The following is a 12,593-nucleotide window of genomic DNA, read 5'->3' on the forward strand; positions in this document are numbered from 1 at the left end:
AAGAGCGTTGTGACAAGTAGGATGAGAGCCAGGAGAGAGCAGAATCTCTGAGGCCGAGGGAGTGGTCGACTGTGTCGAAGGCCGCAGAGAGGTCGAGGAGTAGGAGCACTGAATAGTGGGCATTAGCTTTGGCGGTTAGCAGGTCGTTTGAGAGTTTGAGTAAGGCAGTTTCGGTGGAGTGTAGGGGACGGAAGCCGGACTGTGGGGGATCGAGGAGGTTGCTGTCGTTGAGGTGAGAGCATAGGCGGGTATAGACTAGGCGCTTGAGGAGTTTAGATGTAAATAGGAGCAGGGAGATGGGTCTGAGGTTGTTCGGGTCATTGGGGTCCAGGGAGGGCTTTTTAAGTATGGGGGTGATGTGTGCATGTTTCAGAGGGGAAGGGAAAGTGCCGGAGGAGAGGGAGAGATTGAAGATGTGGGTGAGGGAGCGTAGGATGGAGGGGGAGGGAGGTCGTAGGAGTTGTGAGGGGATAGGGTCGAGGGGGCAGGTGGTGAGGCGGGCATCAGAGAGGATGTTGGAGACTTCCTTGATGGTAGTAAGGTCAAAGGTGCGGAGTGTTGGGGGAGCTTCAGTATGAGGAATGCAGGGTGGGGTGGAAGTGGAGGTCAGAGCAGTGGTGGGGCCGTGGGAGAGGGGTGATGAGGGGGTAGCTGGGTGATGGGGAACGGGGTTGGAGGGAGTTTGAGCAGCGACGAAGTCCCTGCGGGTTATGTCGAGGGGGAGGGGGGATGAGGGGGTAGCTGTGTGAGAGGGGACGGGTTGAGAGGGCGTGTGAGTTGCGGCGATGTCCTTGCGAATTGTGTCAATCTTGTTTTTGAAGTGATTGTAAATCTCAAGGGCGGTGAGTGAGGTGCTGGGTGGAGGTGGGGGTGGAGAGAGTAGAGAGTTGAAGGTGGAGAAGAGTCGGCGAGGATTGGAGGAAAGGGCCTTGAAGAGGGTGGTCAGGAAGTAGGCTTGTTTGGCTGCGTGGAGGGAGGAGGTGTAGGTGCGGAAGGCAGATTTGTAGCGGGTGAAGGCTTGTTGGGATTTGGTTTTGCGCCATAGTCGCTCCAGGGCACGACTGTGTCGTTTGAGGGTTTTGGTGTGATCAGTCTGCCAGGGCTGGAGCGGTCAGGGTCTGATGTTGCGTGTGGTTAAAGGCGCTAGTGAGTCAAGGGCTGTTGACAGCACGTTGTTGTAGGCAGTCATAGCCAAGTCTCCCCTTCTTCCTCCTCCCAACCTGGAATCTCTATTTTCTGAATATTAAGTTTATCAAAAAAGTCTCTTAGTTCCTCAGGAAATCTCAGGTATGCAGTGACTCCATTCTTCCATCCAATTAAACACATCGCGCTACTCCATCTATATTGTATATTCTGTTTTTTCATCTGTTCTAGTAATGGTTTCAATGATCTCTTTCTCCACTATGTCTCAGGTGTCAAGTCTGCAAACACTTGTATATTTTTTCCTCTATACATTATACTGGTTCTTCCTTTTATCTTTTTCCATACTTCTTCTCTATCTCCATATTTATTGAATTGTACAACTACATCTCTTGGTCTCTCTTCCACCCGATCCCTTTGGAACCTATCATATATACATTGTCCAATTCATATTTCTCAGAATTGGGTTTATCCATAAATGGAGTTTAAGATTTTACATATTGTCCCTTTTAGATCTTCTCCTTGTGTAAGCTCCGGGACTCCTTTTATCCTGAGATTATTTTTCCTATTCTTATTACTTTGTATCTCCAACTTATAATGCAGTTTTTTTTGTTCTTTCCTCATCTCCATTATCTGATTTTTTAATTCTGGAATAGCTTGAGCATGTTTTTTAATTTTTTCTTCCATTTCTTCTACTCTGGATAATAAATGTCCCAAATCATTTTGAATAATCCCCATCTCTTGTTTAATAGATTTTTCCAGATTTTTAAACATTTCTGCCATCTCCTTTTTATTTGGGATTTGTAATTCTCCTTCATTTTCTCTTAACTTTATTCCCTCTGATGTTTGTTGGCTGTTGTTATCCATTTCCTCAGAAGACCTGGCACTCTTATCCAAACTGTTTTCCATTATACTCCTTTCACATGCCTCCTGAGATCTTTCTGGGGTCACATTTCCCTGGGACGTATATTTCCTGATCGTTCCAGATTGGGGGTGCTTAGGACCACTCCCTTTACTATTTTTACTCTTCATATTTGCTGTAAATACAATCCCTCTTCTCTAAGCTCTAGGGCTTGTGCTATAATTACCCTTGGGAGGATTCAAATTTTCTTCTGTCCCCTTGGGAATCCCCCTTTTCCTCTGTGTATTCCTCCTCTACTTCAACCTGAATATTCCATACACAGAATCAATATACAGTCCAGCCACCCTCACTCACCCTCCTTCCGACTGCTTTTTCAGTGAGGCATTCTTCCAGGTTCCTTATCTGTTGTCTGTCTTTATTTCCTCTCTGGGGGGATTCCTCTGGGTCACACTCCTCTCCCTCCTCCTGCTCTCCTTAACAGGTAGCAGGCAGGGTGTCTCTCTGTCAGGCCAGCGTCTCCCCAGCTCCTTGACACGCCGGCTCTACCCTCCTCACAGGGTCCTGTCCGTATCTGTCTCCACTTGCAGCTGTCAGTGAGAAACCGACGCCTCCCCTCTGCCTGGAAACACCGGACGGCTTCTCTTCCTCCCAGTAGTCCTTTGCGGGGGGGGGGGTCACATGGCCGCCTTGCGTCCTCCTGGCTCTCAGCAACCCGCTGTCTCGAACGGGGACCTCCAGCCATCCCACCGCAGCGGACCCACCGCACTCCGTCCTCCTTACTTCTCCGGTGGGATCCCGCTCACAGGTAGGGCCTCCCGGGCATCTCCAGCGTTATTCAGGGGGCACATTGAGGGGAAGGTGACTGCCTTGCGGAGAGAGAGCTTACATCGCTGCCATGAACAGGCTCCTCCCCCCTACCATCTCCACGCAATCAAAAGTCTGTCAAGAAAAGTTTTCTATTCTGCTCCTTCAAATTTTCCAGTCACTGTGGTTAAAAACGAATGCAGATTTGACCTGACTATGAGTGAGGACAGTGACAGCAGGAGACCGACGCCCATATGCACCTATCACTGTATGGTGGGGGAAGTCATCTTCTCCTACACATGTGATGGCTTTGACACTGGAGCGGAGCTTGCACTTTTACAGGGAAATCCTTCCCATCACAAAAGTGATTCATGTAGAAGGTTTGGGATGGTAAACCACACCAGCAGTTAGGACACGGGTGAAACTGGCTATTGGCAAGTGACCAGGATTTTTGACAAAATATTTTGGTATCAGAGTTACCCGAAAATATTCTTGGGATGGATGTACTTCAAGGTTAGTTCGTTCAGATTGAACAGGGTACATTCACATTCAGGTATCCTGATAAAATGTATCTAGTTAGGGTGGTGAATGCTGTGGTCAGAGGTCATGTGTCTATATTCCTCCACTAGAGAAGCCAGTTTGTCCCAAGCAGTACAGACTTAATTGAAACCACAAAGAAATTGGGAGGCTGTTCAAGAACTGTTGAGAGTAGGGATCTTTAGACATGCTGTAAGTCCTTTCTCGTCTTCGGTTTTCCATGTAAAGAAACCTGATGGGACATATAGAATGACTGTAGATTACAGAGGTCTAAACCAAGTGGCACCTGCATTGAAGTCAGCTGTATCCAATATGATCTCCATCATTGAAGAAATTGCCAAAGAGGCAGGAGACAATCATGCTGTGATAGACCTAGCTGATGCTTATTTCTCAATAATTTCTCCAACAATTTGTCATGCAATCCGGCCCAAGATTTAACCAATTCCATACATGGCACTTTTACCCCCTTCCTGCCCAGGCCAATTTTCAGGTTTCAGCGCTCTCACATTTTGAATGAAAATTGCGCGGTCATACAACATTGTACCCAAACTAAAATTTTATCATTTTCTTCACACAACTAGAGCTTTCATTTGGTGGTATTTAATCACCACTGGGGTTTTTATTTTTTGCTAAATTAACAAAAAAAGACCAAAAAGTTTGGAAAAACCCCACGTTTTTCTTTGTTTCTGTTATAAAATAATTGTTCTTCATAAATTTAGGCCAAAATGTATTCTACTACATGTCTTTGGGTAAAATAACCCAAATTAGTATTTATTATTTAGTCTGTAGGAAAGTTATAGAGTTCCCAAACTATGGTATAGATCTGAATATTGATCAATCCTAAAGTACTGACGGCCAATCTAATTTCTTGAGGTCCAAGAACGTCAGAACAGTACAGATATCCCCCAAATTACCCCTTTTTGCAAAGTAGACAGTCCGACGTATTTCATAGGAGGCATGGCGAGTTTTTTGAAGTTGTATTTTTTTGGTCATAATTTTTCGGAAATGAAGAAATAAAAAATATTATTTTCACTATTTTTTTTTTACATACTGTCACCAGTGCAGTACAGCATCATCATATAATTGGCATGGAGGTGATCAGGTACACTGACTGGTGACAGTACGAAAAAAAAAACACTGATCATTTTTTTTAATTTTTAAAATTTTTTAGTTAAATTTTCTTCTCTTTTTTCAAGATTTGTTTTTCATATTTCACTATGACCAAAGTAGTATAATGTTACCATAGTAACATTGTACTACTTTGGGGAAGTGATCAGTATTTTTTTTTTTACATAATTTGCTTATAGCAAAGAATTACTTTGCTATAAGCAATCATTTACCTGAATTCAATCGATTCATTCAGGGGGTTTTTTTGTGCTTAGCTGTGATTTGGCCACAGCTAATCACATGACACAGCTGGGCTGTGATTGGCCCAGCTTGTGCATGTGATCGCTGTGACCATTCACAGCTAGCCACACTTGTATACAATGGATGGCATGAAAGGAAGCCATCCATTGTATACAACTGTCATGTGACCTGCTGTGATTGGTCACAGCAGGTCACATGGTACTGGCAACGGGGACGGTACACAGATCTGTCATCAGCCGTGTCCTGCGCGGCTCTGCGGGCAGGCAAACTGTGCATGCCTGAAAGGACGCCATATGGCGTCCACCCAGAGGGACCAGGGAACTGGTTAAGTACCCTGACTCTGAAAGTTGCTGTGTTTCACTACATCGAAGACATCATGATCTCTGGGACAAAAGAAGGTGTAACTGGAGCACTGCATCTGCTGATACAACACTTGGAAAAAAGAGGGTGGGATATCAACAGAGAAAAACTCCAAGTACCTGCCACAGAGGTGAAATTCTTGAGAACGACGTGGACTGGGCAAGAGAGGAAAATTCCAGAGACAGTTGTTCAAACTGCCTGGATAGGCACTGTCGCCCCCTACTACCAAAAAGGAGGCACAGAAGTTCATTGGAGTTGTGGGATTCTGGAGATTGTTCATCTTGGACTGATCCTGAGGCCTATACACAATGTTACCAGGAAAAACTTTTCATGGGGTTCAGAGCAGCAGACCACATTCCTTGCTGCTAAAGAAGCCATTTTGCAGCATGAGGGATTGGAAGCCATTGTACCATATCAGCTGGATGTAGTGGAGCAGGATGGTACCATATCTTGGAGTTTGTGGCAGCCAAATGAAAAGAAAGGAGAGTGAGCAATATCCATGGGATTTTGGTCCAAGCAACTGACAGGGGCACAGAAGAGAAGTACCTGTTTGGGGCCTACACAGCACTTCAACATGTAGAGACTATGACAAAAAACGACCCTGTCACCATCCAAACTGCATGCTAATAGCAGGATGGGTGAGAGATAATGGACTGACCACTGGGGCAACTGTAGCTCAGAACCAGACACTGATAAAATGGAAGTGGTACCTTCAAGTAATAGGGGGTATTGCAGCTGGGGATGTCAGGGACATTTCAAAACAGTTGGCAGGGCTTGTCAATTTTACCAGCACCCAGCCAGAAGAAGAAATTCCCGTGCTGCAGTCATTCAAAAGGCTCCATCTTTTGAGCCTCTGTCAGAAGACACGAAAGGTTTAGCATGGTTCCCTGATGGTTCAGCCATAGTCACCTTGTCTGGGTATCAGTGGACAGCAGCATCCTACAGCCTGAGTACAGACACAGTCCTGCAGGAGACCAGAATTTGAGGGTCCATTCTGTATGCAGAGTTGAAAGCTGTAGTAATGACTCTTGAGGAGGATCCTTCTTCCCATGTCACTATCTACACTGACAGCTGGGCAGTTTTTAAAGGAATGACAACTTGGATGCCCACGTGGAAGTCCAATGAATGGATAATTGATGGAAAGGTTGTGCAGGGAGGCAAAGTCTGGGACTACATCTGGAGGGAAGCTCACTTTCGCACCATAAAAGTGGAGCATGTGGACGCACATGTGCCCCTTCGAGAACTAGAACAGAATGGCAGATGAAATCGCCAAGGTGAAGGCATTTGTGCCAGTTGATTCTGTCTCGATGAACCTGGCCAACTGAGCCCACAAGCAATCTGGACATATTTACCCACGCTATCAAGGAGGGTCCCATAATTAAGGCTGTACAGGTGTCTAACCACCTCTGGGCACTTTTACCCCCTTTCTGCCCAGACCATTTTTCAGTGCTTTCACACTTTGAATGCCAATTACTCAGCCATGCCACACTGTACCCAAACAAAATTTGTATAATTTTTTTAGAGCTTTCTTTAGGTGGTATTTTATCACCACTGGGTTATTTTTTGCGATAAGTGAAAAAAAGACCAACAATAAAAAAAACAAACTACATTTTCTTTAGTTTCTATTCTAAAATTTGCAAATAAGTAATTTTTCTTCATAAATTTAGGCCAAACTTTATACAACTACATACAACCCCTGGCAAAAGTATGGAAAAGGTTCATTCAATTGTTTAATTGTGTAGTACAAAAAACTAATATCAGACATGCCTCAAAAAGTATTTTCATTTAACATTCCAACCTTATGGCTTTAAGAAACACTTAAAAAATAAAACAAAGAAAACTGTAATCAGTTGCAACTGTTTTTGCAGATCAAACAGAGGAAAAAAATATGGAATCACAATTCTGAGGAAAATATTATGGAAGAATTAAAACAAAACACTACAGTACACCATTACAGTACAGTACTTTGTTGCATCACCTCTGGTTTTTATAACAGCTTGAATTCTCCGAGGCATGGATTTACCTAGCGGAAAACAGTATTCTTCATTAATCTGGCTCCAAATTTCTCTTATTGCAGTTGCCAGATCAACTTTGCAGGTTGGAGCCTTGTCATGCACCATTTTCTTTCATTTCCACCATAGATTTTTAGTTGAATTGAGGTCCAAACTATTTGCAGGCCATGCCATTGACATTATGGGCTTAATTTACTAAGAATAAGGTGAAGCAATAGATGTTAGATAGGAAACTTCACCTAACTGAAACAATTAAGACCTTGCTGTGGTGAAAGGAAAAGGGACTTCAGTTATTAAAATGCCTTTTAGTAAATTTCGAATTGGCATAGTCGCTTTTACATGATAGGCAATGCTAAACATGTCCCTAGAGGGTGTAGGCACAGGATTAAGCCAATATCCCATTTCTTTGTGTGTGTAAAAAAGAAACAAATTGGCAGATGAGATTTGTTGTTTGGGTTTTTTATGCTAATTCTAATAATTATCTTTCCTATTTTGTAGTGTTTTTTTTACATGTTCTGCAAATGTGCATTTTTTCATGAATGTTACAGAGTAATGCATATGATTTTCTAATGTTAAATATATATCGAAAAATTACAGTTAAATCTTGTTATATGACTAATAATTTTGAATGTCTAATTCAAATTTTCTTATATCTACTTATAATTATCTTAATTCTTGAATCATAGTAGTACTATATATTCTAGACCCTATATGAATGTGAGTTAGGGACTTTAGAACGCTCCTTGAAGGCAGAGCCTGATGTGAATGTACAAAATGTATGTAAAGTGCTGTGTAAATCGATGGCGCTATAAAAGTACCTGAACTATTAAAAATGCATGTTTATACATGTATTTTTTGCAAGCTGGTACATTTTAGAAAGTTTCACATAATGTAGACAAAAGAGCTGACATTACAAACAAAAAGTGTGTGTGTGTGTGTGCGTGCGGGGAGGTTGCTCTTATACCCCCCTTTTCTAGCCCGCAGGACTGCATGCTCAGATAAGGGTGTGTTAGTGATTTTAGGGGGAAGCCACACTTTTTTTTTCTTTTTTAGTTAAGGGGTTCCCTTTCAAATCCATGTGCTAGTTGTATCTCTATTATATGAAAACAGTTTTAAATGTCTAAATTCATATTTTCTTACAATATCTACTTATAATTATATATCTTAATTCTTGAATCATGGTACGACTATATAGTCCAATTATTATTATTAGCAGCATAGTGGCTTAGTGGTTAGCACGTCTGCCTAGCAACACTAGGTTCATTGGTTCAAATCCCACCAATGTGCCTGGAGTTTGCATGTTCTCCCTGGGGTATTCGTAACACCTATGGAGTGACACAAGTATTAATTTTCTAGATTTGACCATCTATCGTGAGAATCATTCTTTTCTCACCAAAATGTATTTTAAATCCACCGATTTAAAATCCATAATGGTTTTATCCTGATTGAAAACTGTCATCACCCCACATAGGGTATTCCGGCAGGACAGTTTTGATGGATCCGTCAAAACTGTTCCAAGCAGGATGGATTTATTTACCCAGGCGGGAATCCTTCAGAATCGCTTCTTGGAGAAGGGATATTCTTCTGAACTGTCAACTCAGGAGATACAGGCGGTTTCCCTTCTTGACAGGGAATCCCTTTTTTTCCATCTTAAAGACAACAGGATCAGAATACATATGAGTGGGCCTTCCTCACCACCTTTTCTTCCCAGCAATATTGGATTAAAAACACCTTGAGGAAATATTGGAACATCTTGAGGGAGGATCCTATATTGGGACCATCCCTTCCAGTACACAAGTCGGTTATTTACAAAACATTGAGGGCCGTGAGGGACATTGTGGCACCCAATATGATTGCTTACTCCATAGACAACAGGTGTTTGAAAACCTTCATGGGTTTTACCCTAGTAAAAGGTGTAATGTATGTAGGAGTGCACATACCATCCGTACATCCACTTTTACATCTAACATCACAAACGTTAACTATAATATTCATGATTTCATCACATGTAGTACTAAGGAGATTATAAATCTCCTGAGTTGTAACTGTGGTCTCCAGTACGTTGGGAGGACAATTTGTCCTCAGTGTTCGTATTGGGGAACATTTAGCCAACATTAGGAAAGGGTTTCCTTCTCACTGCTTGTCCAAACATTTTGATCTATATCTACCCTTAAGATCACAGGTATAGAAAAATACACTTCACATTGGAGGGGGAGTAACATGAAAATACATTTCTTGTAGAGAAACACACTGGATTTTTGACCTCAAGTCCTATCAACCCCTAGGCCTTAACATTGAATGGGATATTAATTCTTTTATTAATAATAATTAAGTTGTGAAAATGTATTTATTTTGTATATTGATTTGAATGTGTTATTGAGTTATTTCCCAGTTGTACTATCCAATATATTTCATGAGTTAATTTTATTTTAGTTTGTATCAATTATTATTTTTTGGTATAATTTTTAATATTAATACTTTGTATCTGTTAATAATTTTTTATGTTTTTAGTACATTTCTGATGTACATTGCATACATGTATTGATGTTTTTGTGGTAACACAGTTTACCTTTCAATTTATTATTATTTTTATGTTCAATGAATTAGTTTATTTTACACATTTGTAGTGTTCTGGTGTATCCACAAGATGGCGATATCAGCAATTCTGATTCACATTAGGTGTTTTAGCTAGCATGCTAAATTGTTCCAGAGCTCTCTTTCCTATAAATATGGTGACGGCTGACGTCGCACGGCTATACTCCAGTCCCAGAGGACACCACTTTTGGAGAAACGCACGTTGGTTGGAGCTTTCTGTGACGTCACCTTGTTCTGGCCGGAGGTCTGACACTGCGTATAAATGTTTATACTGCCTTTATGCACCTTATCTATGTAAGTGTAATACTTTAACAATTTTTTTGCTGGTTTATCGGGTCGCACAATGAAGTTTTCTTCTTCAGTTTTAAACCTTTCCTTGCATGATGTGGAGAGCTGTCTGATGTGATGGATTTGTTCAAGTGAAACTGCAGTCGTCCATTCATCTTCATGATAAGACTAACTAGGGTGTCAGTGCGGATCTGAACACCATCTGCTCATTTGATCTCTTGATTGGAGATCAAAGTGTTTGGTAAGAGGCTGTTTTTTTTCTTGTGTCAAGCATTTGTGGACATCTATGCACTTTCCGTTGGAGGATTTCTTTAGCACACAGCACTTTGTTACTGTATTTTGGGACTTTTAATTATTTAATATATACATGTGGACTTATAATTTCAATAAATTTATGCACTTTTTTATGTAGCAGAATTTATTTGATCTATTATTGTTTATGATTTTTTTAGTGTACAGCACACTCATTTTTTATATGGTTAGCACTTCTGCCTAGCAACACTAGGGTCATTGGTTCAAATCCCACCAATATGCTAAGAGTTTGCATGTTCTCCCTTTTCCTGTGTGTGCTTCCTCCTGCACTCCAAAGACATTCTGGTAGGTTAATTGGAACTAGTATGAATGTAGGCTCCTTAAGGATAGGGATGAGAGGTGTTTAATTTCTTCTTGCCCTAAGGGAAACCTGCAATGGACATCCTGCAAGTATGCACGTGGTCCAAAAAAGCCATGCCATGTGCATCCCTCCTCTCTGCTTTGCAGAAGGCTCTGGCAAAGAGCCAGCAGTGATGCCTCCTCCTCCTCTTCAGTGGTGAGGCAGAAGTAGTTGGTGGTGTTTACAAAAGCACACAATTTACACCTCTGTTTGGTGTCACCTGCCTCCAGCTGCTATGTTTACTGTTGGCCAAGGAACTGAACTTTTGTTCTTATGTCTCTGCAACATGAGAATGTCCGTCTGCAAATGTGATGATGCAATTATGTGTGATAACTAATTTTTATGCACAATCACGGCTCCCACATATGCAAATATATTTTCTTTTATGTGCAATATATTTATTATGAAAACTATTTGACATCCCCCCCCATGTTCCCATACATTTCTGATTACGGTAAGCAGGAAGCTGCATTTCTGTCTACATTATATCAAAGTTAGGAGTTGTAGGAGTAGAACAATTGACATTTGTTAGTAACAAGGGTTAGATGCTCACAAACCATAAACGCATGGTCAGACTGGAAAAATACACACAAAATTGAAGCCATGCCCAAAAAAAAACACTTTTGAGACACAAGTGCAGAACAATTCCAGCAAACACACAAAACAAATATAAGATCATGCACACTCTCTTCCCCCCCCCCCAAAAAAGCCACCAAGGACTGACAGCAAATAACCTGGCCTCCTCTCCGACCATGCAAACCCCCCCTCTGTAGTCCTTTATATAGCATGGTTATATTGTTAGCACTCCCAATGAAAGACACACTCATTCAATCTGTCTCTTCATGAATGCCTCAAGTGATTGCACCTGATTAGCAGGCAAATACTCCTCAGAGACCAAAAGTCCATTAGCATGCATAGAAAGAATGCAACAGTTATCTAAGCATATATACCTGTGCAGTGTACAACAGAAAATGTGAAATGTCCAAGTCCCTGGGTATGCTGAGTGCTAAAAAAAACAACCAAAAAAAAAAAAAAAACCAAGTTGTAAGTCCTTGGGCGTGTGCAGGGTACAGAGCAGGAAATCTCACATTTGTGACGGCTGCTTCACCCAAATCGCTGACAGGCACATTTATCATCCAAACACGTGTCCGGTATTTCCCATCTATTCCAATGGCTCTACTTCACCCCAGTGCAGTGTGTTCTTGTGCAGCCCACCAAATTAGAACATGATGAATGTGTTCTGCATGAAATTACACTGGGACATGGCCAGACACCTACGTACTGACATGCATTACTGCCCTGCAAATTCTGTGGGTTTTTGGGAGAGAGCATCACAGAGCGAGCCCACACTTTTTATTTGTAATGAAAGAATAGGGTAAGCAAGCGCAATCCACAGAGCGAGCAGCTAGCATACAAGGCAATCCTCAACACCTCAAATAACAAGATAAATTAATGGGGTATGCAGGCAGACAAACAAATGTAAACCAGAGCCATTCTCTACATTAGTGTAGACGCTCCCTGCATCACATAAATTGATAAAAAGCCTAGGTTAAATAGACCAACAGGGCTATGAATAAAAACGGCTATGGGGACAAGAATAAACAGTCCATTATTCTTTAAAGGCACCAGAATTAATGTCAGTGGAGAACAAGACTCCATTTTGTTTTAGTCCATAGATACAAAAAGTCCAGGAGTCCATAGGCATAGAAATAAAGGTAAATAGAATGAATGAGAAAAGAAATAATAGAAACCACTCATTGGAAATACCATATGTTGACCATAGTACCCATATACGGATATCACATTATAATAATGCCATCAGAAATAATTAATAGTCATGCCATTAAAAGGTGATATCAAATCATTCCTCCGTGTGATCCAAAATTGTTAAAACAAATTGTTATAGTAAACAAATGTACCTACAGATGGATAGGGGGATATAGTGAAATGAAAAAATCCCAAAACATAAAAATAT

The 12,593-nt window shown here is 41.4% G+C and overlaps 1 protein-coding gene across 14 annotated transcripts in view; it reads right to left on the reverse strand.

Moving 5' to 3' along the window:
• SCAI (suppressor of cancer cell invasion) overlaps window positions 1–12,593 on the reverse strand; it is a 1,319,466-nt gene that overhangs the window by 160,188 nt on the left and 1,146,685 nt on the right. For 7 of the 14 annotated variants that reach the window (XR_016307572.1, XR_016307571.1, XR_016307570.1 and 4 more), the window contains one exon: window positions 11,569–11,624. The exons of the other annotated variants lie outside the window; for them this stretch is intronic. Coding sequence is in view for 4 of the 7 variants with exons in the window: in XM_089658462.1 (XP_089514588.1) it covers window positions 11,569–11,624 (56 nt within the window). In the remaining 3 variants the exon portion in view is untranslated. The remainder of the gene's footprint in view (window positions 1–11,568; window positions 11,625–12,593) is intronic. 14 annotated transcript variants of the gene reach the window in all.

This window comes from Staurois parvus, unplaced genomic scaffold (genome assembly GCF_062004578.1).
Source record: "Staurois parvus isolate SC_StPar_1 unplaced genomic scaffold, SC_StPar_1.0 ptg001072l, whole genome shotgun sequence".
In the NCBI taxonomy this organism is placed as follows: Eukaryota; Metazoa; Chordata; class Amphibia; order Anura; family Ranidae; genus Staurois; species Staurois parvus.